Source organism: Ambystoma mexicanum, chromosome 3q (assembly GCF_040938575.1).
Source record: "Ambystoma mexicanum isolate Mex_15411 chromosome 3q, UKY_AmexF1_1, whole genome shotgun sequence".
NCBI classification, from domain to species: Eukaryota; Metazoa; Chordata; class Amphibia; order Caudata; family Ambystomatidae; genus Ambystoma; species Ambystoma mexicanum.
This window is the reverse complement of record NC_090926.1, coordinates 1,095,508,774-1,095,534,284: the sequence shown is the minus strand read 5'-3', so window position 1 is coordinate 1,095,534,284 and position 25,511 is coordinate 1,095,508,774. Positions and strand designations below refer to the sequence as shown.

At 47.9% G+C, this 25,511-nt stretch overlaps 1 protein-coding gene across 1 annotated transcript in view; it reads left to right on the top strand.

The window, feature by feature from the left end:
• LOC138447638 (pre-B-cell leukemia transcription factor 1-like) overlaps positions 1 to 25,511 on the top strand; it is a 345,584-nt gene that overhangs the window by 194,134 nt on the left and 125,939 nt on the right. Inside the window, exon 7 of the mRNA XM_069603845.1 lies at positions 15,797 to 15,909. Coding sequence (XP_069459946.1) covers positions 15,797 to 15,909 — 113 coding nt within the window. The remainder of the gene's footprint in view (positions 1 to 15,796; positions 15,910 to 25,511) is intronic.

The window sequence follows — 25,511 nt, the reverse complement described above, 5'->3', positions numbered from 1 at the left end:
GGCCAGTACAGGGTACTCCCGGATATGTTGGATGTGTGAATCAGCACCGTGACATGCCGACAGCCCGGACAGGCACAGACCGGCAATCAGCCTTTTTATGTGGGCCTTCTTGTGTGGGGATCCGGCTGGCGCCTTTCGGTCGCTCAGCTTTAGGCAAATGGGCGTCGGCGGCCTATTACAGGGCTCGTAGTACAGATGGGGGTGTTTGCTTAGCAACACCCAAACAATGCGGCGGCTGTTAGGGAGAATTCTCAAAAATGTGCTAATTCCCTCCACCTTAGAGACCCCCAGCAACTTTGCTTGATTTTGAGGACTTGATTTTGGAGAGGGAGTGAGACACTTTTTTCCACTTAAGTATTTTGAATGTGAATTTTACCTCTGTTTCTTTTGGTTATGGAGTCTAACAAACTCCATAGTCGTCATCTTTTACAATTGTGTCCAAAAGCACCCTTAGTGTAGTGACGCAGGGAAGTCTTCCGGATTTCCCAAGGTTTAAATACCTTCTCTGGGATAAACTGTTTTCCAGAACAGTAAAGAGAAATTGACTTGACTTAGGTTGTGCTGATCTAGCAAGTACACTGCTATAGTAGAAAGTGCTGGAGGTGTTACTTGGTATCCCCTGTGTCTAACTGCTCATGTAACATTTTTGTTACCCTTTTGCTCACAGAAAGGCTGGTGGCAGTGTTTTTGTTCCGAACTACCATAGTTGGCATTTACCACAGCTGTTCGCAGCTCCGGTAACGCTAACTGCGGGAGCCATCTTTTTCCAAATGGAGCAGAGCCATCTTTGACAAAATGGTCCCTGGTCTTTGTTTTTCACCATGTCTTTGTGGAAAGGTCCTTCTAGAGAGCTTCTCTGCCCACCAAACCAGGTTTGGTCTCTTTGTTAATTTCGCCTTTGGCGGGCTTCAGGAGTGAAACCCTCTGGCTCCAGAGTGTCTGGGGTAGGCAGGAAGTGAGGTGCCCAAAACTCCCTGTATTTAGTCTCCTAGGAGACCCAAATGCACTCTGGTGATTGGCTAGCTGACTGTCTGGCAAGGACAGCCACCCTGCTGGGTGAGTGACAGCTAGGCTGGAATGAATGGGAGCTAACTGAATAAAAGGCAAGTCTTTTGGCTTGGAAGGCAGTCTACCAATGGACGAAGGAACCAAAGAAGAGCTTGAAGAGGACGCCTGCTGCAACTCCTGGACCATTGGTTTGCCTGGTGAAGCCCTGCTGCAGTGCCAACTTGCCAAGTTGGTATCGACGGAGAAGCCCCTACAAGGAGGAATTCTCCCTTTTGAGTTGGTGGGACCAATCCACTCCAGAGTAAGCCACCTGGAAACCTATCTCGGAGCTGGTTGAATTTCCTCGAATTTCTGCAGGAATCCGTATAGCCAGGGACAGTGTTACCAGATTGTGTGCGTTACTTTTAGGCTGGCCTAAAGCTTTTGGAAGATCCTCCGGACTCCCATGAAGCAGGACTGACCAAGCCTGAGCCCCCTCAGCTGACTGCGAGACCCCAGATGCAAGGAAAGTCCACCTTGACAGCCAGGAACAGCGCTTATTGCCATTTGCTGTACCACAAGGAGCTGAAACGTGAAAGTCACTGAAAGTGAAGTTTGCTGGTTGCCTGTTTGACAGTCCCAGTGCAGGAGTCCCCCGGCGTCCTCCCTCTTGTCCCTACGACTGAGGCCCAGGAACAGAAGTCATCAGCTGCATCTTTTTTTCTATACTAAGGTACTGTAAAACAAGTCTAAGAACTTATCCATTACTGTAGAAGTGCTTGTAACTTCCACAAGTCTAATCAGCTTGTGGCCCAACATTGGATTATTCTTTTCATCAAAGACTCCTAAGAACTAGTGCGAAGACTTTTCCATTTACTTACCAGAAGTGCTTTAGCCTATCCAAGACTTTTGCCCATTGACTTTGGCTTAGCCTATTGAATGAAATAACTCTTCTAGTGAACTCTAAAAGTACTTGACTGCTTAGGAATATTTGTGGTCTCTTGTGTTTCAATAACCTTTGCCTTTTCCTTTGCCTTTTACCGACTTTTTAAGTGTTCTGAATGCCAACAGTAAGATATTAATGTCCCCAGCAACCTTGTTGATGAAGTCCCCTGTGGGTGTAGGTTGTCTGTGGGCCGTCCCAAAAGGGTCTTGTCTGATTCAGAAACTCAGTGTACAGTATTGAATAACCATTGCATTGCTCCTTTCTGAAGAAGGCTTTATAAATGACTGATAAATTAATAATTGTTTAGGCAAGAAACCTTGTGTAAGTTTATTTGAATGCCTGTAACTGTGAATCTTTGTGTTACTCCACTACAGCTCACATTTCCCCTCTTGAGATAAGCATGGCTGCTCAAGACGCTACCAAAACTGTGTAGTACAAGCTTATAACAAAAGTTGGGTGCCTATACCTCTAGTCATAGTTGTTTGTAGTGTTCTCAGGGGGTTCTGCATTCAAACATTGCCATAACAGTGGCGGCCATCTTAGGAACTTCTTTCGCTCCACGGAGAAATCGCGGAAGAAGGTACAAATGCAAAATACCTTTTCTTGAAGCAGCCTGACATGGTATCTTGCGCAGTTCCTTCTGGATTGGAAGCGAATGTTCAGGCACATATGTGGTAGTGATGTATGGTGACTTTTGATTTGATCAAGGTACTGGGTTGTATAACTAGGTAACACATGGAACAGCCGGCTTTCGTGCACCAGACAAAATGCAAGTAGTGAAAATCCATTAAAGCGCTTGATAACACTTGTAAGTGATGAGGGGTCCCTACCTAATAAGAAAGTGAAAACAGCCCGACTCTCACTATGGAGACAGTCACTCCTTCCTCGGTTTACTAACCTTTACCCGTTCTAAAAAATCTTCCTTCGTAAACTGTAGGCTAATATCAAAGCGTCCCTCCCCGTTGCCACCATCCACAAAATGTGCTTTTTAGGGTCTACTATGCCTTAACCGAGGCTTACTTCACATTTTTGGGATTGGTGGTGACATTTCGATTAACGCATTTGGCCATTGTTGCAGCCTCGTGGTGCCATCACACCCTAGTGGCGTTTATACTGCTTTAAGAGGAATTGATGCATTTGGAGAATTCTATTGGTAACGGCTCAAGGTCTGTCTTATTCTTTGTATTCAAGACCACTGTAGATAAATGATTTCATTGGTCTTCAAGCTGTCTATGCAGATAATAAAGTAGACCCCATATGTGTTCAGTCATTGAGAGAACAGCCAAGAAAAATCTGTTTGTCCACCAAAACAGTTCATGAAGAAATGTAAATCATTCTGGAAATATTGATTGAAAAGATACTTTTCTGTAGGTGAGAGTTTGAGTGCCTCCACTTGCTCGTATGCTTTCTTCTGTTAACCTGAGGTTAAAGGAAAGCTGTATTTTATCCGCACAAGAAAAATAGAGGAAGATGTGTGTGAAATGAGCACAGGTGAAGAACCTTTCACACCAAGGGCGATTTGTCATGTGTACTCACACCAAGGGCGATTTGTCATGTGTACTACCTGCACCATCTTGGCAAAATGTTATCTTTTCTATCTCAATTACTTCAAAGAATTGTGCATTTTCAACTAACACCTTAGTTTTCATAATCATCTTTCAATCTGGCTTTCTCCAAGATCTTTCTATGGAAACAGCACTTTTGGCTGTTTGAGATTCCATTGTCTATGCACTTGGTATGTCTGGTCTCTTTCTTGGTTTAAACCTTATTTACACGCACAATAATGTTGTGCCTTATGAAAGTTCATCTTTTGGGGTTCCTCAAGGTTTAGTACTTTATATTATCCTTCTCTCTGTACCATCTATTAATTGAATTCTTTATTTTCAATCTCGTTTTTACGCTAACTCGCAGATTGCCAGAATTTTTTCACATTTTTCTGTTCATCGCCGACTTGATATTTCTCATAGGTTTGTGACCTCCACACTATTTAGATTAAAACCCTAAATTTTTCCAGCATCTTCCTCAGTCCAGACTTTCTTTTTTCCCTCTTCAAGTAACGGTTGGCTCTTCAGCACAGAATCTAGGTGTTAGTTTGATGCTTCTCTGTATGATCAAAATTAAACTAAATATGTAGCTCTGGCTGGTCAGTTTCAACTGTCCAATATTTAGAACGTGTATTTGTTGTTTTTCTTATTTTGTTTTCTTTTACTAAATTGCTTCTCCAATTGGCTCTTGTTTAAATTATTTTATATTGGTCTTCTTAAATATGCAAATCTTCTTTTCAATGTACTTTACACACTGCTGCTCGCTTTTTATTTTGTTACTCGTCCTGTTTCTCTGTACTTGGTCCATTCGTATTTGCTTCCTATTTCTACGTTTCAGTTTAATTTTTGTTTAATTTTAAAGATATACAAAACCTTGCCCCAGCTTATCTTTCAGAGTGTATTATATTGTCAACCAAACAAACCGTTCTAATCAGAATCCTGTTGTACCCTCTTATTTAATAAATGTCTGATAGAACATATTCAACAGGTCAATTTTAAAGCAATTAAAGCTACTCTGTATTCAGCGGACTCTAGTTGCAGAGGATTTGGTTTGGTGCTCAGTCGGTAACTTTCAGACCAGATTTACAAAGATCATGTACCTGCCTTTCAATGGAACAGATTTGTTTGCCAAAATTACAAATGATGTCCTAGCTGTAACAGATGTATACAGCAAAAGCTGTGGACTTGCTTGCCTTTATAGTCCACCTTTCTATCAAGTGAAGCTGGCTCTTGGGGTATTGGCAGCAGCAGGATCGGGTCTCTTTCCGCTTCTCAAACTGTCATAGCAGAAAAAGTAATCTAGCCAGAGGTGTGCAGCCTCCGCACTAAAAGTCTGGTTTTCTGTGCTCTTATCCCATCCACAGCATTCTGCTGTGATGAAGAATGGCTAGTTTCTTCATAGCTTGGAATAACTACTGAACATAGTGAGTTGGGCATTCTTTAGAATTTAAGAACATAGTCAAATAATACATGTTGCAGAAAAGTGCCATATGGTCACCAAAGGAGCAAACTTGACGGGCCATGAACCTTTAGCAATTTCAGTGCAGATAACTTATAGTGGCTCTGCTAAGCAGTCATTCTAGTGATTCAAAAGGATTGGCGTGCAATAGATCTGCAAGATGGCATTTTCATGTGTCAATCAAAGGAAATCCTGTTTTTGAGGTTTACGTTCCTGGCAAAAATTACCAGTCCAAGGTGCACTTTACTGCTTAAGATGGGAGACTTGGTTATTAATTTAGTACTTGGCTCTGGCGGCGTATCATAGCAGAAGTGGGATACTTGTGTAGCCATACTTGGATGGGTATCTGCTGCATTTTCCAACCAAGAAGGATGCCAGACATACTCTACAAAAAAGTTTCTGCAGTAGAGCAACTGGGATTTCCCATCAATCTTCAGAAGTCAACTCTCTAACCGTCCCTAGAGCATGCTATCTTTGGGGCTGTTTGATTCATTTGAGTAAGCTCTGTACTAAAGAGGGAGGATGCAATCCCTTTTAAATGTGGCATGATTTACCAGTGAATGTGCCTTCGGGCTGTTCAAAAGGATCTACAGCATGGTCCGCTTTGTATTCTACATTATAGATCATATTCATAGTAAGGCATGAGTGAAAGCTACAGAGTTGTAGTGTTTGGCATTAACAATGGTTCAAAAGCCAATGATGCATAGTTGTTAAATCGGTTTTGATTTTGTTTTCGAAACGCTTGTTAGGAGGGTTTGTTTCTGATTGAGGGGGGTAGCAAGTTCCACAGTACAGGTGCAAGGATTGTGAAGCTGGAGCCCTCCGATCGTTGCCTAGTGAATTTGGGTGTATTGAGTGAGGTGGTGCGCAGGTTGATTTTCTTTTGAGATGTGTTGGGTGAGAGGGTGGGGGGCTGCTGTTGTAGAGGCAACGATGAGTGGTGGAAAGTACTTTTAATTCAATGCGGGCTTTGAAGGGAGCCAGTGGGCTTCCCATCTGATTTGGGAGATGTGCTCTGAGTGTTTGAGGCCCCAAACTGCTCTGAGGACGTTGTTCTGTGTTAGCTGTAATTGTTTGAGATTTTTGCAGGAAGTCCCTGCTAGGATGGCATAGCTCTGGCAAGAGTGAGGCAATTGTTCGGAGTGAGAAATTTTCTGGAGAGATTGAGTTTAGTGGACATTCTGTAAGTGAATGCGATTAGAGGCCTCTCATGCCATTCTGTCGACCGTGTATTATACCCTTCTGCAGGCTGGGGATTGGGCACTCCAGTTGCAAGAGATGCTCAATCATTGTGAATATGGCCATGCAAACATCAGATTTATTCATCAACCATTTATTCACCTGGAAAGCAAAATATGATTGCTGATTCTTTAAGTAGGGATATAAAAAATGTTGCAACTGGTGGTTATATTATCAGCTTGTGTTGGTGTTTCCAAAAATGGCAATATCCCGAGCTAGATCTGTTGCCAGAGCAGAAAACAAACAAGGCTGCTAACTCACTCCCGGTGCCATCATCCAAAGTCTCTGGCAGAACTGCTTTCTATTGACTAGTATGGTCCATGTCCTAACATTCTGTTCATTCAGCCTGTTATGTGCAAGATGGATATTCTTGCAAAGTCATGGGTAACAACTGTGGAGGATTGTTGCCTTCTCTAGTGTCACATCTCCTGTTACAACTTCACCAGGGACTTGGGTCTACGTCGCAAAGTATTTCACCCCAATCCTGCATCACTTAATTTGCCATTATGGCTACTGAAGTCTTAGTATGGCTATATTATACAGGATCATGCATGTATGGACGTTCTCTAGCAGGTGGATCTGTATTGACCTAAGATTTGCGAAATATTTTAAACAGCTTCGTTGATCATGTCTAACTTTTATATAATTCCCCTTCAACCACTGGATGTTTCACTGTGCCTTTTGAATATTGGCAGATTCAGGACTACAAAATGTATCTGTATGCTCATCTGATATGTTGGGATTTATATCGCGCACTGCTATCATTTATATGGTCTCCATGTGCACTCCATGGTCTTCATGCGCTCGCCAGGTTCTCAGAGTAAAGAGCAAGGAGGGAGTTGTTAGTGGGTTAGTGGGAATAAGCAAGGCAGGGTGCTCAAATTGCAGTCACCACAAACCATATGCTAGTGATCATTTACTTTTGGACAGTAGGAAATGGTGCACTGAGTTCATCTATAGAATTGAGGTGGCGAGTGAGGTTCTATGGCTGACTAGTTTTTGCTTGCAACTGGAAATTTTGACCAGTAGACAAGGTGTGCGCTCAACTGTTTGTTCTAATGTTTTATGTATTCTGTTGCGCTTGAAAGTGATATATAAACATAATAAATACAAATACAAACTGTTTGTGCCGGACAGAACTAACGAGCTATCTGAGTGGGTGAGTTCTCTAGGTGGTTTGTGGTGTTTCCCCAAAGGTCTATTTTTCAAGCCAGACCAGAAGTGGCAGGGGCCTGTGTTGTGGGTTTTAGAAGTTGGTTGGAAAGTTGGAGAGTTTTGACTAGGTTGTGAGCGGCCCAGGTGTTTGTTTTAGCCATAGTTTATTTTGGTGAGCATGTGTGGTGTGATTGGTTTGAGAAGGGAGGTTAATGGAATTCTTTTGATAGATCTTCTGGGCTGGGTTTTGTTAGCATTTTTTTGTTTTCTTGTAAATGTGTTTCTGGTTGTGTTTTTGCTGGATGAGTTCTGCATTTTATGGCGGTGGGAAAATCTAGCTTTGTTTGGTAATGTTCCTTTGTTTGGTAGGTTTCTTGTGGTGGTCTTAAGAGCTGGTTGTTCGATAAGATTTTTATGAAGGACAGGAAATGGGGGAGTAGTCCAAAACTCTCCAGCCCTTTGTCCTCTGGCATGCCTGCCTGCAACCATTTCCAACTGGGAGGCTGGGTATCCTCATAAGACAACCCCTCCCCTCCACGTTTGTTGCTTGCCTGTTGATTCGCCGGGATCCAGTAAATCAGATTCTGGAAGCTGAAGAGGTAGTGTTACCACTTGGGCTGAATCCAAAGAGGCCAATGAAGAAACATTGGCTGTAACCGTTTCCACCAACCCTAGAGCCTGTGTTTCTGGTGCCTGCTGTGGCCCTTCCTTCCAAGCGACCTTGGAGTCTGAAGACCACTCCTACCAAGAGGCTGGTGAGACTCATTAGTCTTGAAGACCTGCAAAAACAGCCATCCCTCGACGTACTGCAACCTTGCAGGGATGCCAACCACCAATACTAGGGAACCTCTATCCTGTGTGCAGTGCAACGTGTTCTGAAGTCTGATTTCTCGTGAAACTTTTCTGGTCCCGTCGTGGTCCTCCAGAAGCAAGATTTGGAGTCCTTTAAGTTACCTCACCAGAGTGCTGCACCATATTAGAGACGGAAAACTGATTGGCGGTGAACGTTCTTCTACAGGTACCTGTAAAAGGGTCCCAAACCTACAGAGCGGTTAGAAGCCTTGAAGAATCCTATGACTGAAGCCTTTTCTGCTGTCTGAAGAATGGACACTGGAAGGGAACTTGCAGCAGCAGTAACACTGACCAAGAACTCTGAGACCGGGTCTTGTGCGGCTGCATTCTGAAGGTAGCCGTCTCCAACCTCTTCTCAGATGAGGTACTGTTGTTAATACTTACCTTAAGTCTTGTGTGAATCCTATGTAGCTTTGGGGGTGATTCTTGTGTTTGGGAGTTCGCCCATTCTGTTCGCTAACCCTGGAACGCATCTAGGGTGTCATCTGTGAAGTCCCTGTACCATTTCTGCTAACCCTGATGTCTGCACATACTTTTTAGAAGAGATTCTTTGGAACTCTGACTCTTCTGCCTATCCTGACCTGCCTAAAGTTGACAACTAGTGTCCCCCTCTGCCACTGAGAACACTCATGCACCAAGAATGGGGATAGTGCTCCATCCTGCAGGCCCTCCCTGCCCTCCATTTCCATCTAGAATGCTGGTGAGAGAGCCCTTTCCTTGTGTGTCTCTTTCATCCCATTTTGCCTTCTTGGGCTTTTCTTTACTTCCTTTTCTGCGCCCCTGCACTCAGTATCCCCATCCCCTGCCCGTTGTGGGTCTGTTTTCCTCCCTATAGCCCGCCACCATTGGCTGCCTACCTCGCTACTGCTAGACTGCTTCAACCTGCCGGCCCTTCATTTCCATTTAGAATGCCGGTGAGTGAGAGCCATTTCCTTGTGTCCCCCTTTCCTCCCATTGTGCCTTTGTGGGCTTTTCTTTACTATTCTTTTTGCGTCCCTGCGCTCAATCTCCCCCTTCCCTGCCTGCTTCATTGTGGGTCACTTTTCTTACCCATAGATTCCCCACCCCCATTGGGTCCCCTCCTCATTGGGACGGCCCCCTGGGCAAGCCCCTCTGTACGTGCAGCCCCACAAGTGAAGGGCTCAGAGGCAAAGGGCAGCTCCAGTGTGTGTGTGTGTGTGTGTGTGTGTGTGTGTGGGGTGGGGGGGATTCTCATTTCTGTGCAAATTCCCTTCAACCGTAGACCCCCAGCTCTTTTGCTGGACTTTAGGACTTTTTAATTGTAAGACCTCTTTCTCATGTGTTTTGGCCTGATTTTGATTATGCGTTTCCTCTGTTGTTGGAGTCTGACAAACTCCATAGGCATCTACTTTTTGTATGCTAATGCACAGCACCTTCAGTGCAGTGTCACAGAGAAATCCTTTAGATTTCTCATAAGGTTTAAATACCTTTTCTTGTGTGAACTACTGTTCACAAGAATAGTAAAGTGAAATTGACTTTGCTTACCTTTTTTCTCTTTGTAGATATTATATTGATGGTGTATTTGTATAGCACCTATATACGTTTTGAAGTGCTTCAGGGGAGGGAGCAAGGGAAAATACAATAACATGCTTACAAGGCCTTGAGACATGTGAAATCAACTATTGTACTAGGTGCGATGATGGTTAAAGAGCCATGACAATGAGTGAGGGAGGAGATGAGACAGACCAGCAACTATTGTACTATGCCTGACATTTCTGGTAGTGCAGGGGATTGACAATAGGTGAGGGAAGGAGGGGGGGGGAGAGTAACAAAACAAAAGTGACTATCATGCTAGGCCTGTTGACATTTCTGGTAGTGCTGGGGATGGAAAATAGGTGAGGGATGGGGAGGACAGATGGCGTTTATCGTACAAGGCCTGATGACCTTTCTGATAGAGTAAGTGCATAGAATATAGTGCGGGGAGAGAGGGAAAAGACTGAGAGAAGACCAAGAAACAGTAAATGTGGTGCAAGAGAAGACGAAGCAACGCCGGCGAAAAATGGAGGGAGCACATTCAAGCTGAAGAGGTCAATACTGAACACCTAATGTTGCAAGAGACAACCAATTGCAAGCCAGGATTCAAGTCATAGATGGGTACAGCATGATTCATGGCCACCATGATTACGTGATGCTTAAGGGAAGTCCAGCATGAGAACGATGAGATTTGAGATGGGTGAACAACATGAGTCAAAAAGTCAAATCAAAGTATCAGCAACAAGGCAGTGATGGTATCCCCTTAATGTGTCAATCAAACTGTCATGATGCCCGCTCCCGGGGAGCCGGTTCAAGCTTGCGTCCCCGAAAGCGGACATCCAGTCCCCAAGGAAGGACCCAGCAACCCCATATAGGGGCCCTTTGGACAGTGTCCTGGCGCCTATGGCGCCAGGCTCATAAAAGACATCAGTCCTGGCGCCATAGGCGCCAGGCTCATTTTGGGAGTGCTTGGGTGCACTTACCTGATGCAGACCATGCTGCAGGATCCCGGCCTCCTTGAGGCCTGAAAGGAACTACTTTACCTGTGGGACTAATTTACCATCCGGGCGTGGTCGGGGAAGGATACATACCTGGAACTTCTTCCAAGGCTATTTAAACCCCACCCGAACAGCCACACGTGCTTCGTGTTGTTCTGCATTTAGCAGCTGGACGCTCACCGTGTCTGCTCCTGCATCCTGACTTCTGCCACGCCTGCCAGCATCCTGGATCACCTGCAAAGGAAGAGAAGAAGAGAAGACAAGAAGGAAAAGTCCTTACCTGCTAAATCCGCATCCCGGAGACATCTCGCCGACAATCCTGAAAAGGAAGACTTTAATTTAAAAGCTCATCGCGTCGATCGCTGCAGCGCCGCATTCCACTCACCTTTACAGGGAGCCTCCATGTTCAGCAGCGATCATCCGGATTCGCAGTCATGCCCCAGCGCCTAGGGAGAAAAAGACCAGAACAAAAGGTGAGAGAGAGAAGGGAATAAGGAAAGCTAAATCTCCATGTTAAGACTTACCTGTTGATTCATTCCCTCTTCATTTCGGGTCCGCGCCGCATCCTGGCATTTCCGGACCCCGGCCCCTAAGGGGAAAAAGAGACATCAGCGTTAATGAGCGAATGAAAAGACATTACCAAAAAACGCTCATTAAAGACATACCTGATTTCTACAAGGATTTCACCTCTCATCTCGGGTCGGTGCCTGTTCCCCGGCATTCCGTACCCCGGCCCCTATGGGGAAAAAGACACTAGCATTAGTACATTAATGCATGGACACAAGGGGGAACTCTTATCAAAAAACTTACCTGGAAGCCAAGCAGTTTGGGTCTCACCAATCCGAAAATCCAGTGAAGTAACTGGATACCAACGCGCCCCTGCATCAGAAGCAGGATGGAGAGCTCGTCCTTCCAGACCCTAAGGTGAGACGTTACGAGAAATCACAGAAGGGTTTCAAGGAGGGTGAGAGGGGAAAGTGGGAGGCCGATTGCATTACCCCGCAGACAGTTAATCCCCTATTTTCGCCTACAGAAGGATACTTCTGCGAGCCAGGCAAGCCAGATTTGGGGGCCCGGTCCAGTCCGTCTTCCAAACCCTGCGCATCACCTTAGAAGAGGTCACAGCAGCGCGAACCAGGCCAGCGCCTCCGTGGGAGTCAGGTGAGCGTAACAAACTCCGACATTGGGCAGGGAGGGATTGTTTATGCAGAGGTGGATAGCAGGATGGGATGCCTTGGGAAGGGGCCAGCAAGATGCAGGATTCAGGCACAGCGTGCATTACAACGGGGGAGGGCAAAAATACAAGTCAGCCATGTAGGCAACACATGCATACAATGGGGGGCAGCGAAATGCAAGAGTTGGACAGCGTTATGGTAGCGGACAGGGAGCAGACAGGGGTCTTAGGACTGGGCCTTGCAAGGCGGGCCGGCCAAGCTATTCGGCATTCCAATAGGCTGAGATAGAGATGGCCTCAACCAATCGGGGTCTGTGGCTTCAGGCTACCAGGGACTCTGGTGCTCGAGGTGTGGGCGCCCATATTGGTATGGCTGGCTTGCAAAGACAAGTGAAATAAAGTTGCTTCCTGAGCAAAACAGGTGCTCGCCAAGTAATTCATTTCTTTTCTTAATTCGGGGCAATGCAGAGGGGGAACTGAATGAGGCACCAAGAAGGATTTTGGCAAGATACTGCGAACGTGCGCACAGCAGCAAAAGCCCAAGGGTGCTTGCCTTGTGTTCGTAGATGCTGAAGAGAGCGCATGAAGACTCCTGGTGCAGAGGGAGAGGTATTGCTGCAGTACAGCACACATCTTATGTGGAGTGCTGGGGGGTTACTTAGTAGCCCCTTATCCTACATTCTCATGTAACATTTGTGTTACCCTCACTACTTTAAATGGCTGGTGGCAGTGCTTTAATTTTCCGACCATTGTGCTTTTCTGACACAGGCTGCATCCTCAGCTGCAGTATAGCACTCATGGGTGACCATTTTCTCAAAATGGCCCAGACTTCTTTTGCCATTTTCTGTTTGAGATCTTTCTTGGGTTTTACTCTGCACGTTGAGCCAGGTTTGAGCCCTTTGTTTGTTGGCGGGCTTCAGCCCTGAAGCCCACCCCTGGCGCCAATGTCTGAAAAGGCAGGATGTGAGGGAGGGTCCTGAAACTCCCCTGTCCTTTGTCTCTAGGAATGCCTGAATGTTTGTTTTTGAAATTATATAGCGCACCAGGTGCTCGAGGGTTTAAGGGTGCTGAAAAACATAAAGGTAGCAGTCAAGAGAGGGCCATATCAATTAAAGGAGAGATCAGAGTCTAGGAGAAGAGAACAGTTTTGAATGCAACCAGTCCTGATTGATTGGCTGGCCTGCTGTGTGACTGCCTAGGCTGTACATGAATGGGAGAAGCCTGCTTAAAAGGCGAGTGTTTTGGGACTAGAGGCAGTCGACCACTGGGAGACGCACTCCATTCACCGTTTCCTCATGAAGTCTGCTGCATCCTCCTGTACCTTTTGAATTGCCTGGTGAAGCCCAGCTGCTGTGCTGAAACTCCTTTTTCAATTCTGACAGAGAAGCTCTTGAAGGGACGACTTCTTCCCTTCGGTTAGTGGGACCAACTAACCCGGAGACTAACTCCACTGGACCATCTGCCCCGACTGACTGTACTTCTTTGCTGCTGCAGGAACCGAGTGCCAAGGGGTGGAGAAATCTGTAGTCTAGTGCAACGTCTGAAATCCAGCCAAAAGTTCCAGGAGTCTCCCCAGAAGCAGGACAACCAACTTGAGTCCCCTCACCAGAGTGCAGGACCCAAGTTGTGAAGGAAGCCCAACAGGTATTGGAGATCCGCGACTGTATTGTTTATCGAGCACTGAAACCGTGAAATGCTGTTGAACCGAAAAGAACCTGTAGCTTCTGACCACTTCAAAACTGCCGCCGCAGGTGCCCTCAGATATCCTACCTCTTGTCCCCACGACTGAGGCTCAGGAACCAAGGGTCTGCATTGCTGTAACACGACAGAATCCAGCTGGACCACTCTTCTTCAAACCAGAAGTACTGTTTAGACTTGGGGTACTTACTTCTGTCTTTGAGCTGTGCTTTTCTCAGTTGAGACTTGCAGTAGCTTACCTTTTTATCTGCTTTTCATAGGCTTATCAGCTTGTTACCCTACAAGTGATTTTTCTACAAACTCTCTAACTTTGTACAAGACGTTTTCATCTAAGAAGTGCCTCAGCTCCATAGACTGTGTTAATGGACCTTGGTTGCCCTGGCTCCCTGCAGACGCTTGCCTTGCCTTTGCTATGGTTTGTCCCAGCTAGATGGTAACTTGTTTTAGACTGTTATTGCTGGGAAAGGCACCTCTCATGTACACCACTGTCTGCTTCGCCTCCATGCCTATCCACCATAGTCTGCATTTACCTCACTTGTATAAGGTAGCCATCTTGATATCAGCCTCATTGAGCAAGGTGACCACACTCTTTGTCATGAAATGTGTGTTATTTTAGCCACAGTTTGCATTTGAGCGAGCAGTAATGGGATAGAATTGAGTAGATAAACATGCGTCTCATCTAAATAACTGTGAACGATTAGCCTTGTAACGCATCTAGATAGTGATGCCATCAAACCACCTTACTAAAATATCTCTAACTCTAAATGCAATCATACATCTAATGCACAACAAACCTCACACACTTCACTACACTAACAAAAAACATACCACACATGGCCACCCACAACCGCACATGACGGCTCCCAACCGAAAAGCACATATGGGGGTGTGTTCTAAAACCTCAACTTTAGGCATACACTTCTCATACAGAAACTCCCACAACCACTTCTCTGCACAGCAATCCGCATGTACTTTACCACATTGCAAAACAGACTAACAACACATAACCCGGCACAATAGCACATGGGAATCAGCACTGAGCCGAAAACCGCCCTTCAGCTCAGCCAACGGTGCAACTGTCAACAGGACATCACAACTCTCACTCTGCTATTCCCAAGAAACCGTACTAACCTCCTCCAAGCCCCTCTTTTGCAACACCCTCCTTTGCAACACCCTCCTTTTCAGATCCGCCAGAGTGCATGTGGCCCACTTTGGTGACGATGCGTGATGCAAATACCTTTAACATTACTTGTATTTGAAATACACCTGTATTTCTACTGTACTTCTGAATGTTAGTGTTTCTTTTGAACTCTCTATATGCTATAAGTTCTTTGTACTTTCCTACAGCTCTCTCCCTCCTTTGATGAGCCTGATTGTTCTGTCCACGCTACCAAATAATGCAGTACAGGATTATAATAAGAGTTGGAGTTTCCTGTATTGCCTTTTGAGATGGTTTTATAAAGCCCTTCGGGCGGGTTAAGAGTTCAGGGTTCATATGGAGGATCTGTTGCTTTGATGAATTAATGTACTAAGGTACTAGGCCTATGACCCCCTGACCCAGCTTCTCCCATCAACTGTGAAGTCACTAAATGTTTTTTTTGGGCTGCAATAGGATTCATTTGTGTATTTCTAAGGTCCGAGCCTGTGCTCTGAATAACCACAGCAGTGTCTGTTCAGTTTAGCTAATGGTTTAGGTACTGATTAATGGTGGGTCGATTTTACCAAAAAGCTGAGAATGGGGCTAAGGATAAACACAGGCCAGATTTATAAAATGTAGGTTGCATTGACCATTTAAAAGTGACATCCATGCAGAAAACATGTTCATGGTTTAATTTTCACTTAGTAATAAGCACTTAAGGTATGCCTCATCCACAATTTTACCTCAATCTGCGAAATATATACTATACACCAGCTTATCTCTCAGAATATGTAAATACACTATATGGCGGCTCAAAAACTCTTTGAATCAGACATTTGTTTTGATATTAAATATTATAGGCATGAAAAGCCATGCACAATGCAACTGTAATTGCATCAGTAGTAGTGTGCTCTTCACAAACGTGAAATGGACTGCGAGGCTTAATTATAAGCCATCAATTTCAGATAACTGAATTGTCCTGTTTTATATGCCCCCTTATTGCATGCTAATAGTAATTGGTGTCCACGAAGTAATACAAAAAAGATTACCGTCCCTCTCCAAAGGTCTGACGTTTGAAATTTATTCTTGCTGTTCTGCTTGATTTTACATAGGTTCCTCTGGTTCTTTTAAGGTCTCACATTCAGGTGAATCCTACCTAAACTTACAAGCGCTTAATGGAGATGCTTATCAAAGTTCTCAACTTGGAGCCAACATACAGCCTCAGGTAAGATCTAAGAATCGGGTAACGACCATTTTATCCTTCATTATATGAAGTGACAATGTGTTGGGGTTGAATACTTACCTTGTACAAATTGTTGCTTTCTTTGGAAGTTTTATCCATCTCAGTCCATCAAACATGGTTTTCTATGTTTCGATATCCGGACATCTTATGAAAAGTGTGCATTATATATACATTTTGCTAAATCAAAAGTGAGATTTGTGTTCCGAAATATGTTCTGAATAACTCTCTGGCGAGGGCCTGGTTGGTTACTGGTTTTGTACCAGAATAACCTTTGGCTTAGCCATGGTTTCCCACTATTTTTGATATTTTATGTTCACTGATTTACTAGGTATGATCCGCTTTATGCTCCAATCCATTGCTCATGGGGATATTCTCTACTGCTATTTGATGCTGTTTTATTGTAACTTGTAAACTGTGCTGCTTTCTATTCTCTGCTGCCCTTTCTAGTTTGGTTAATGACCACTTTTTAGCTTTATCCAAGAGTTCATAGAAGTTTATGTTGGGGTGCAAGTCAATTAATTTCTGTGATTGTGCCTATTGCCAGATTAATGCAAAATAAAACAATGCATTGTTGGGTATGACTGCTCAAAACCATTTCAAAGTAAGGTTTAGAGTCAGTCAACGTAGAGCACAGCCCTATGGTGGTTTGAGAATTATATCCAGTCGTAAACGCTGCTTTTGACCTTTCCTCCTTCAAAGTGTTTTCAATAGCCACCGTTGATGGTAACAAAGATTGTTGCTCCTTTGGAACATGGACCCGGAAACCGCTCTCCCCAGGCAGGGATATATGGATATTAACTGAATTTGGAATATCTTGCCTATATAAAAACAATGTAGCTCTTGGGTCTATTGCATAGCGTCCTCATGTCAAACTTTCATGCCAGACGCGAACCCAAACCTTTTTCCCCTCTTTATGCTTAACATTTTGTTTCTTGATTTATCCTGATGTACACTACATTTTTTTCCCAACCAGTTAATGTCACATGGTAATATGATTCCTAACAATGGAGCTTCATATTTGTCAACTAAATATGAACTTCATGGTGATTCGGGTATGATTTTATTTAATAACATTGTATCATTTTTATTTTCTTATGTGAATAGTTCGTAATGAACTGTAACAGTGTTTAATGTAATATGCTATTAAGCATTTTATTAAAGTTTCATAATTAAAATCTTGCATTTCTGTTGAAGTAACAAAATAGAGAATTACTATTCTCTAGCATGGGGTCGGGCATGTATTCACATACTCGTGAATATTCCCCATAAGGCTGGGAATCCTCGGTAAAGAAAAGGTCAGTTTCGTTTCTGAACTGTCTTTCTCCTAATAACCAATCACTGGTCTCTGGGTCATACTGCCCTCTACCTACGCCCCTCCTCTGGCAGCCATCTTCAGATTTTTACTGCACGTTCAAGTGTTGTGAGTCCTAGTGCTATAGCTCTCGAGCTTTTACTGCGTTTTTTCAGAGTTTAATCTAATTTTTTCTGTCAATCGAGCCTCAAGCTCCACCGTTTCTACTTCCGATCAACGGGGACCCGTGTCGGAATTTTCTACACCCTTCAAGGGCGAAGTTCTCGTCGAGTTCTGCTTTTCAGAGGATTCCAGAAGATCTTTGAGGCCTACCCCGCGTGGACATGGCCGAGGACAAAGGGAGCATGACGTCCAAATCCAAGCCTTTCAGGAGCTGCCCTGGATGCGGATTACAGAATGTCTTCAAGGAGGACGAGCATTCCAGATGCCTCTATTGCCTTCACGAAGACAACACATGTGGAGAAGGACTGCGTTTTGCCAGAACATGTCAGAGCAGACCATGAAGGATCGGCATATCTGCCTCACCAACTGGCCTGGAGGGTAAGAGCCCAGCAGCAGGTGAGAAGAAGTCCGAGCAGTCTTCTAAGATCTTTGAGGGCGCTCCGGCGACGGGGGCCCAACCAAAGGCAAAGCACAGTGAGTCCCGGGAGCGCCAAACGGTCGGGCTCCTCGGCTGCCAGGCAGGGCACACGTTCACCGACGCCATCAACCACTAGCCAATGCACTGGCTCGGGGGAAAAGAAAGTCGGAGAACCCGGGTAAACTTAGGGATAAGTCCCGGTCGATCCCGACGGAGACAGCCGAGGGGGAGCGAGTCGGCGACCCTCCCCCCAAGGTGAAGGCCTCGGGCACGTCCAATGTTGTGAAGGCCTTGATTCACCCGGGTAAGGCCTCCATCGAGGGAGTCGTGGCAGCCCTGGCGAACCCTGTGGAGGCTACCTCAGTGAAGACTACCTCGGGGCCCAGAGTTTCCCTGCCACCGCAGAGGGAATCCTTTTTTCAACCAATCGATAAGACCCATGTGAGAATCCTGGTGGAAAAAGAGGGGGGGGGGGCGCGGTGGCCATCACGGACACGGATACAGCCTTTGAAGAGGAGCTGGCTGAAGTTGTGAAGTTCCTAGACAAGAGGTTTGGAGGATTTGAGGAAGTCCAGTCCCACGGGAGGGATCCAGACGAGGCGGACGAAGAAAGCGACGGAAGTGCCGACGAGGCTCCCGTGGAGGCGGAGGATTTCACTGCCCAGCCGTCTCAACCTGTACCTGGAACGCAGGACAACTCTGGAGCAATCCTGATGGCGATCCAGGCCTTGTGTACGGGGATAAGGACAAGGTTGCCTTTACCCCCTAACGGACGACCGAGCGTAGCCTGGACCGTCGGGAAGCCCTCCAAGCAAGCGGAGAACTCCTCCCCCACCGCCCTTCCAGCGGCACAGCCCTCACAGCCTTCTTCTCCTTACCCAATCCCGAGGGATGACACGGAGACAGATGACGACAGTGGTGATGACGGGATGGGCCTCATCACCACCTCCTTGGGCCTCTCCACCCGACGAAATTGGCTCCTTCCACGCCATGATCGCCAGGGCATCCAAGCTCTTCCAGCTCTGCCCCGTAGAACAGAAGGAAGGTTTCCTCGATCAACGGTGTGAGGCCAACAGGAAGACGGTCCTCTCTGTCCCGTTACTTGATGACATGTGGGACGAGGGGCTGGAGCTCCTGAAGAACCCGTCCACGACCCCTGCCAAGAGACCGGTATGAGAAGTACTGGGTCCCGGATTTCGCCCCATGTGCCTTTTAGGGCGCAGCCGACCCCGGATTCGGTCATCTCAGCGGCGGCCAAGAAGAAGGCATCGAGGGCAACGGCTGTCATGCCTACCCCCGGGGATCCGGATCGAGTCCATCAGCCCCGGGAGCAGGCATCCAGATACTCATTAAAACCCCAACAGCCCCGGCTGGGGGCTGTTTGGATTCAGTCCTGGCGCCTTAGGCGCCAGGCTCATAGACTTTACTTACCTTATGCAGACAATGCTGCAAATGAGTCCAAGCCAACGTGAAGCCTGGATTGGACTATTTTATTACAGGGACTATTTTTTACTCGGGTGTGGTTCTGGTGAACTTCTTACCTAGGACTACTTTGCAGGCTATTTAAACCATGCCCGAACAGCAGCTCATGCTTCGTGTTATTCTGCATCCAGCAGCGTAACGCTCACTGTGTCTGCAAGTCGGCATCCAGTCTTCTGCCACGCCCGCCTCAAAACCGGAGCTCCTAGACAAAAGGAAAAGAGAGAAGAGGTTAGATCACGGACATTATTTGATTCCTTACCCGATTCCGGACCCAGCACATCTCCAAGCCTGGAAAGGACATTATTTCAGCACGCGTCGCTTTGCCAGCAGCAGCGCCGTGTTATACTCACCAGTCCACCGCATCTTTCAACTCGGCGCTGCCTCCATCATTTTCTTCGTCGAAACCCAGCACCTGGGGGGAAAACAAAAGGAATAACAAGGTGACCCGAGAAAACCGACAAAGACGATCTCTTTGCCACCATAGGCTTACCTGCTTTACAACCAGAGGTATTCGCCTTTAATTCGCTGCATCTTTCTATGCCGCACCTATAAAGGGAGAGAAAACCGCTAAACTCATGCAACTTTTACCAGACAGTGTTTGGTAATAGACTCTTACCTGAACGCCATCGGCTGCCTCCAAGCAATATTCTTTTGGACCCAGCTGCAACCTAACGAGGGAATAGAACAAGAGTGAACATCAGACATATTGAACTCTTTGAACTTTATAGACACTGGAGTCCATATTCCTCGAACTCCTCCAGTACCTTCAAACCAGTGTAGTAACTGGTATATACGCGCCCCTACATGCCATGCAGGATGGAGAGCTCATCATTTAAAAACATAAGGTGAGGTTACCAAGAGAGGATATCGGAGGTGATTGGTGGGGAGAACGAGAACAGTTTGGGGGGGGGGGGGCATCACTAAAGTCCGCGGGTGGCTAAATCCCTTTCTCCACTTGCAAGAGAATACTTGTACGAGTCCAGCAGACAAGATTAGGCGGGCCAGTCCAGACTGTCATCTCTTCACTACGCATCACGTTGGTGGAGAACGCAGCTGCCCGGGTCCAATCGACGCCCCTGTGGGAACCAGGTGACCGTAACAACGGCTTCAACTTCGACCTCGCCGCCGGACGGCGAAGGGAAGAAATTGGACGCCATGGGACGACGGGTCATGGCACTATTAAAGAGGCCAACGCCCTTGCGATTGTGGCCCTCTACGACAGGGAGCTGTGGTTTAAGATCTCCCCTCTGCTGGACTTCCTCCCGGATGACAAGAGGGCTGAGGCCCTGGAGATCCGTTGGTTCGGGCTCTTCGGCTGCCAGGCTGGGCACATCACCAATGACGCAGTCAACCACGAGGCGACACTCCAGCTCGGTGAAAAGGAAGTCGGAGAACCTGGGTAAGCTTCGGGAGAAGCCCCGGCCGGACCCGATGGCGACAGCCCAGGGGGAGTGATGCGGTGACCTTCCCCACAGTGAAGGCCTCAGACACTCCTTAGGTCATGAATGCCAGGTTTCTCCTGGCTAAGGCCTCGATTGAGGGAGTCGTGGCGTCCCTAGCGACGCTTGTAGAGGTGACCCTAGTGGAGACAGCCTCCAGTCAGAGTATCCCTGCCATCCCAGAGGGAATCATCTTTCCAACTGATTGAAAAGACCCCTGTTGAGCCCTGGGCCGAGAAGGAGGGGGGGGGGTGGTGGTAGTTCTAGCGGACTCAGATACCTCCTCCAAGGACAAGCTGTCTGTCAAGTCTGTCAAGTGGAGGTTCAACAAGGTCGGGGCCTCCCAGGAAGGATCCCGACAAGGCAGATGTGGAGAGCTAGGGTGGAGCCGACGAAGAACGGCAGATTGACAAGGAACCGGGAGACATCACGCCTCTGCCGATGCTCCCGTCGCAACTGATGCCACTACCGTCGGACAGGTCGGAACACATCTTGCTGGCGCTGCACACCCTTACCTCTGGCGGACGATCCAGCGGCACCTGGACTGTCGGGGGGGAGGGGGGGGAGAGGGGAGGATGCGGGGGGGTGTCCTCCAGCCAAGCAGAGGCAAGTCTATCCTCTCCATCCCTCTATCCTTCACCTCTATCCCCTCCGCCGAGGGATGAGATGGCGACAACAGAACTGATCTCCCATCGCCCCCTCCCCGGGCTTCCCCTCCTGAAGAAATTGGCTCGTTTCACGCCATGATCGCCAGGGCCTCTAAGCTTTTCAAGCTATGCCTCGAAGAGAAGTACGGGTTCTTCTATCAATGACTAGAGGCCAAGAGGAAGACCGTACTCCCAGTCCCACTGTTGGACGACATTTGGGACGAAGGACTGTCCCTTCTGAAGAACCCGTCCACTGCCCCTGTACGAGAAGTAGTACCGGGTCCCAGACTCCGCTCCAATGTGCCTCAGGGCGCAGCTGTCCCCAGACTGTCTCTGCAGGGGCTAAGAAGAAATCGGCAGGGGTGACTGCATAGACTTTCACGCCGGACAGTGAGGGGAAAGAAGCTAGATGCCATGGGACGTCGGGTCATCTCGTCAGTAGCGACGACCATCAAGGCAGCCAACGCTCTAGCTATTGTGGCCTGCTACGATATGGAGCTGTGGTTTAAAATCATCCCCCTTCTGGACTTCCTCCCGGAAAGCAAGAGAGCGCAAGCCCTTGAAATCCTACAAGATGGCGAGGTGGCTTCGGACCACGCCATCGCAGTAGCTACGGACATCGCTGACACTGGGTTTTGCCAGATGGGGAAACTGCATTGGTCTTCGCTGGCACGGTTGGCTCAGGTTCACCGACTTCCGTCAGGACGTACAGACCAGGGTACTGGACATGCCCTTCGACGGGAACAACCTGTTCGATAAGGCGGTGGACGAGTCACTGCAGGCCATCAAGGCAGACGCCAACGGCCCGTGCCTTGGGCACGCTTCATCGGCGACGTCCGTCCATTCGGACCTCCGGAGGCAAGTCTTAAGGTGCCTCCAAAGGATTCGGCGGCAGCTCTTCATCGTACTGTCAATCGGCCCGCTGTTTGTCGCAAGAAGCCTACATAGGCCACAGCAAGGCCGGAGGACATCATCACCAAGGGGCCCAAGATGGCAATGCCTCGGCGAAGCAGGATTGTTGGGTGCTGGATGCCCTGGCCCGCGGGCACACTCTGGAGTTCCAAAGGAAGTGTCCTCACTTCCCCCAGTGGCCAGGAAAGAGAACCACATTCCACAGCTACTTCTGGAGGCATGAGCAATGCTGGAAAAGGCGCGATGGAGCTCGCCCCGAAGAGACTCCGGGGCTCGAGTATACTCGCGGTACTTCCTCGTCCGAAAGAAAACCGGGGGCTCGTGACCCATCTAACAAATACATACAATCTCACAAATTCCGGATGGTCACCCTTCAGCATGTGCTGGGACAGCTGGAAGAGGGACTTCCTGTCGTCGCTGGACCTGGAGGATGCGTACTTCCACATCCCCAAACACAAAGGACATCGAATGTTTCTGCGCTTCGTGGTCCAGGGACGGCACTATCAATTCAAGGCACTGCCTTTCGGTTTGAAGTCGGCACCAAAGGTCTACACTAAGTGCCTGGCGCCAGTGGCGGCGTGGCTGCGACTCCAGGGGCTCCACGTCTACCCCTATCTGGACGATTGGCTCATCCGAGCGAAGTCAAGGGAACTCGCCGTCGACCACACCGAGGACCATCCACCTGGTCGCAGAACTGGGGTTCTCGATAAACTATGCAAAGTCCTGCTTGGTGCCATCGCAGGACACCCTGTTCTTGGCAGCCAGACTCAACACAGTGGCGTAGCTGGCTTCACTGTCGGAGGAGATAAGTCATCCTGCTCGGCATGATGTCATGCATCTACCTCGTGTGTTTGTATAGGTTGCGGATGTGACCGCTGCAGGAGTTCCTTCGATGCCCGTTGGATACAAGTGGGGCAAGCTTCGAAGACAAGATCTCCCTCAGCGAGGCTTTCCGACAAACGATCCAGTGGTGGGGCATCCGCGTGTGCTTCGTGACGGGCATGGACTTCCAGACCCCCAGCGCATCAGGAAACTGATGACTGACGCCTCCCTGTAGGGATGGGGCACGCACACCGGAGATCTCCGTGCAAGAGGCCTCTGGCTCCCGGAGGAGAGGTCGCTGCACATCAACGTCCTGGAGCTCCGGGCTGTGTTCTGGGCCCTCAGGTGCTTCCTCCTCAAAGGCAAAGTGGTCCCTCAAGTGCTGCTGTACTTGTTGTCGCTAGCCAAGGCTAGGGCTCTCATACCTCCATCAAAATCCATCTGGCAGCGATCGCCCGCTACACCAGAACTCCGGGGCGGTTGTCACTGTGGTCTCATCGCCTGGTGAAGGAGTTCATGAAAGGACTTTTCCACCCGTTCCTGCCCGGTGAAGGCCCTGGCGTGGGAGCTGAATATCGTGCTGACCAGGCTCATGGGGCCTCCATTCGAGACTTTGCATTCAGCGCCGTTGAAATTCCTATTGTGGAAGACAGCGTTTTTTGTGGCCATCACCTCCGCATGACGAGTGGGAGAGATCCAGGCCCTCTCCTGTAAGCCTCCGTATCTGACATTCCATGAGACGAGGGTAGTGCTGAGGACGCACGCCTCCTTCATGCCCATGGTGCCGTTGGACTTCCATCTCAACAAGCCCTTGATGTTACCTGTTATCTTCCCGTTGCCGACTGGGAGGACTTTGCACTCGCTGGAGGTGGGTAGAGCGCTGAATTTCTACATGGACCGCACAAAGGGTTTTCGGAAGACATCACAGCTGTTTGAACTTTGGCACTGTGAACCAAGGGAAGGCCCTCTCCAAGGCTTCCATTTCCGGGTGGCTCTCAGGCTGCATCATGCACTGTCGCCGGTTGGCAAACCGACTGTTGCCCGGCCGTCCGAGAGCCCATTCGACCAGAGTGATTGCTGCTACTACGGCATTCCTGTCTGGTGTGCCGCTGCTGGACATCTGCAGGGCTGCTACGTGGAGGTCGACGCACACTTTCACGAAATTCTACTGCATCGACCGGGATTCCAGGGAGGAATCCAGAGTCGGCCAAGCAGTGCTGCGCAACTTGTTTGCTTGAAGGTGAGCCTGGTGAGGAGGTAAGAGATGCTTAATGTTGAGTCTTGCCACCTCCCATAGTTGTGCGTGTGTACTGCTATGTATTCTTGTATTCATGAGCATTTGAATCCATGCCAGACCCCATGCTGGAGAAGGAACAAGTTTCTCCAGCATGGGTCTGGCATGGATTCACATGCAAACCCTCCCTCTGCGGCTCTTCTCTTGGTCCTACTGTCACTTAACGCGCTACCAAATCTGAAGATGGCTGCCAGAGGGGGGGCTTAGGTAGAGGGCAGTCATTGGCTGGGGGTAGTATGACCCAGAGACCAATGATTGGTTATTAGTAGAAATACAGTTCAGAAACAAATCTGAAACTGACCTTTTCTTTACCGAGGATTCCCAGCCTGACAACGGGGAATATTCATGAGTATGTGAATCCATGCCAGACCCATGCATGAGAACAACAGTTGCATAACTTGTTCCTTAGCACATGAGATTCCACTTGCTGGCCACTTGAGTTTCAAGAGGACCAAGAGACAATATCACTGTGCTTCTACTGGCCCAAGATGGGGGTTGATGTAGAGAAATGCTGTACGAGCTGCCACACTTGTCAGACTTCTGGCAAGAGTGGGTATAAGGTGGCACCTTTAGTGCCCCTTTCTGTAGTGGTAGTACCTTTTGAGAGGGTGGGGATTGATATTGTTGGTCACCTAGACCCTCCAACTTCTTCAGGCAACCAATTTTACATTGGTTGTGGTACCAGGTATCCCGAAGCCATGCTTAAGAGGACTTACTGCTCAGGCAGTGGCTAAGGCCCTCCTTGGTATCTTTAACAGTGTAGGTTTGGAGGAGGCCTGACACCACTGGCTGAGACACAAAATGAGGTGGTTTGGGGGGGCACAGATTATTTGGATAGGGTTTAGCAATGTAGTTATTCTGTTCAGTCCATGTGAGGTTACTAAGGTAAATCAAGTATGTGTATACTTCAGGTGCAAAGGGGCAGGAAGTCTCAAGGCCACCAGAGACCAAAGGGAACAGGTGGCCCCAGTATGCACTCCTGGGGGATGGAACAATCCCAACGTCAAATTTTGCTCCAAGGCCCTGAAGGATTCAGGAGAAATCCGAAACGCGTTGGCAATCACTCATCACTAGTGGAGCTTATTAGATGGAATGA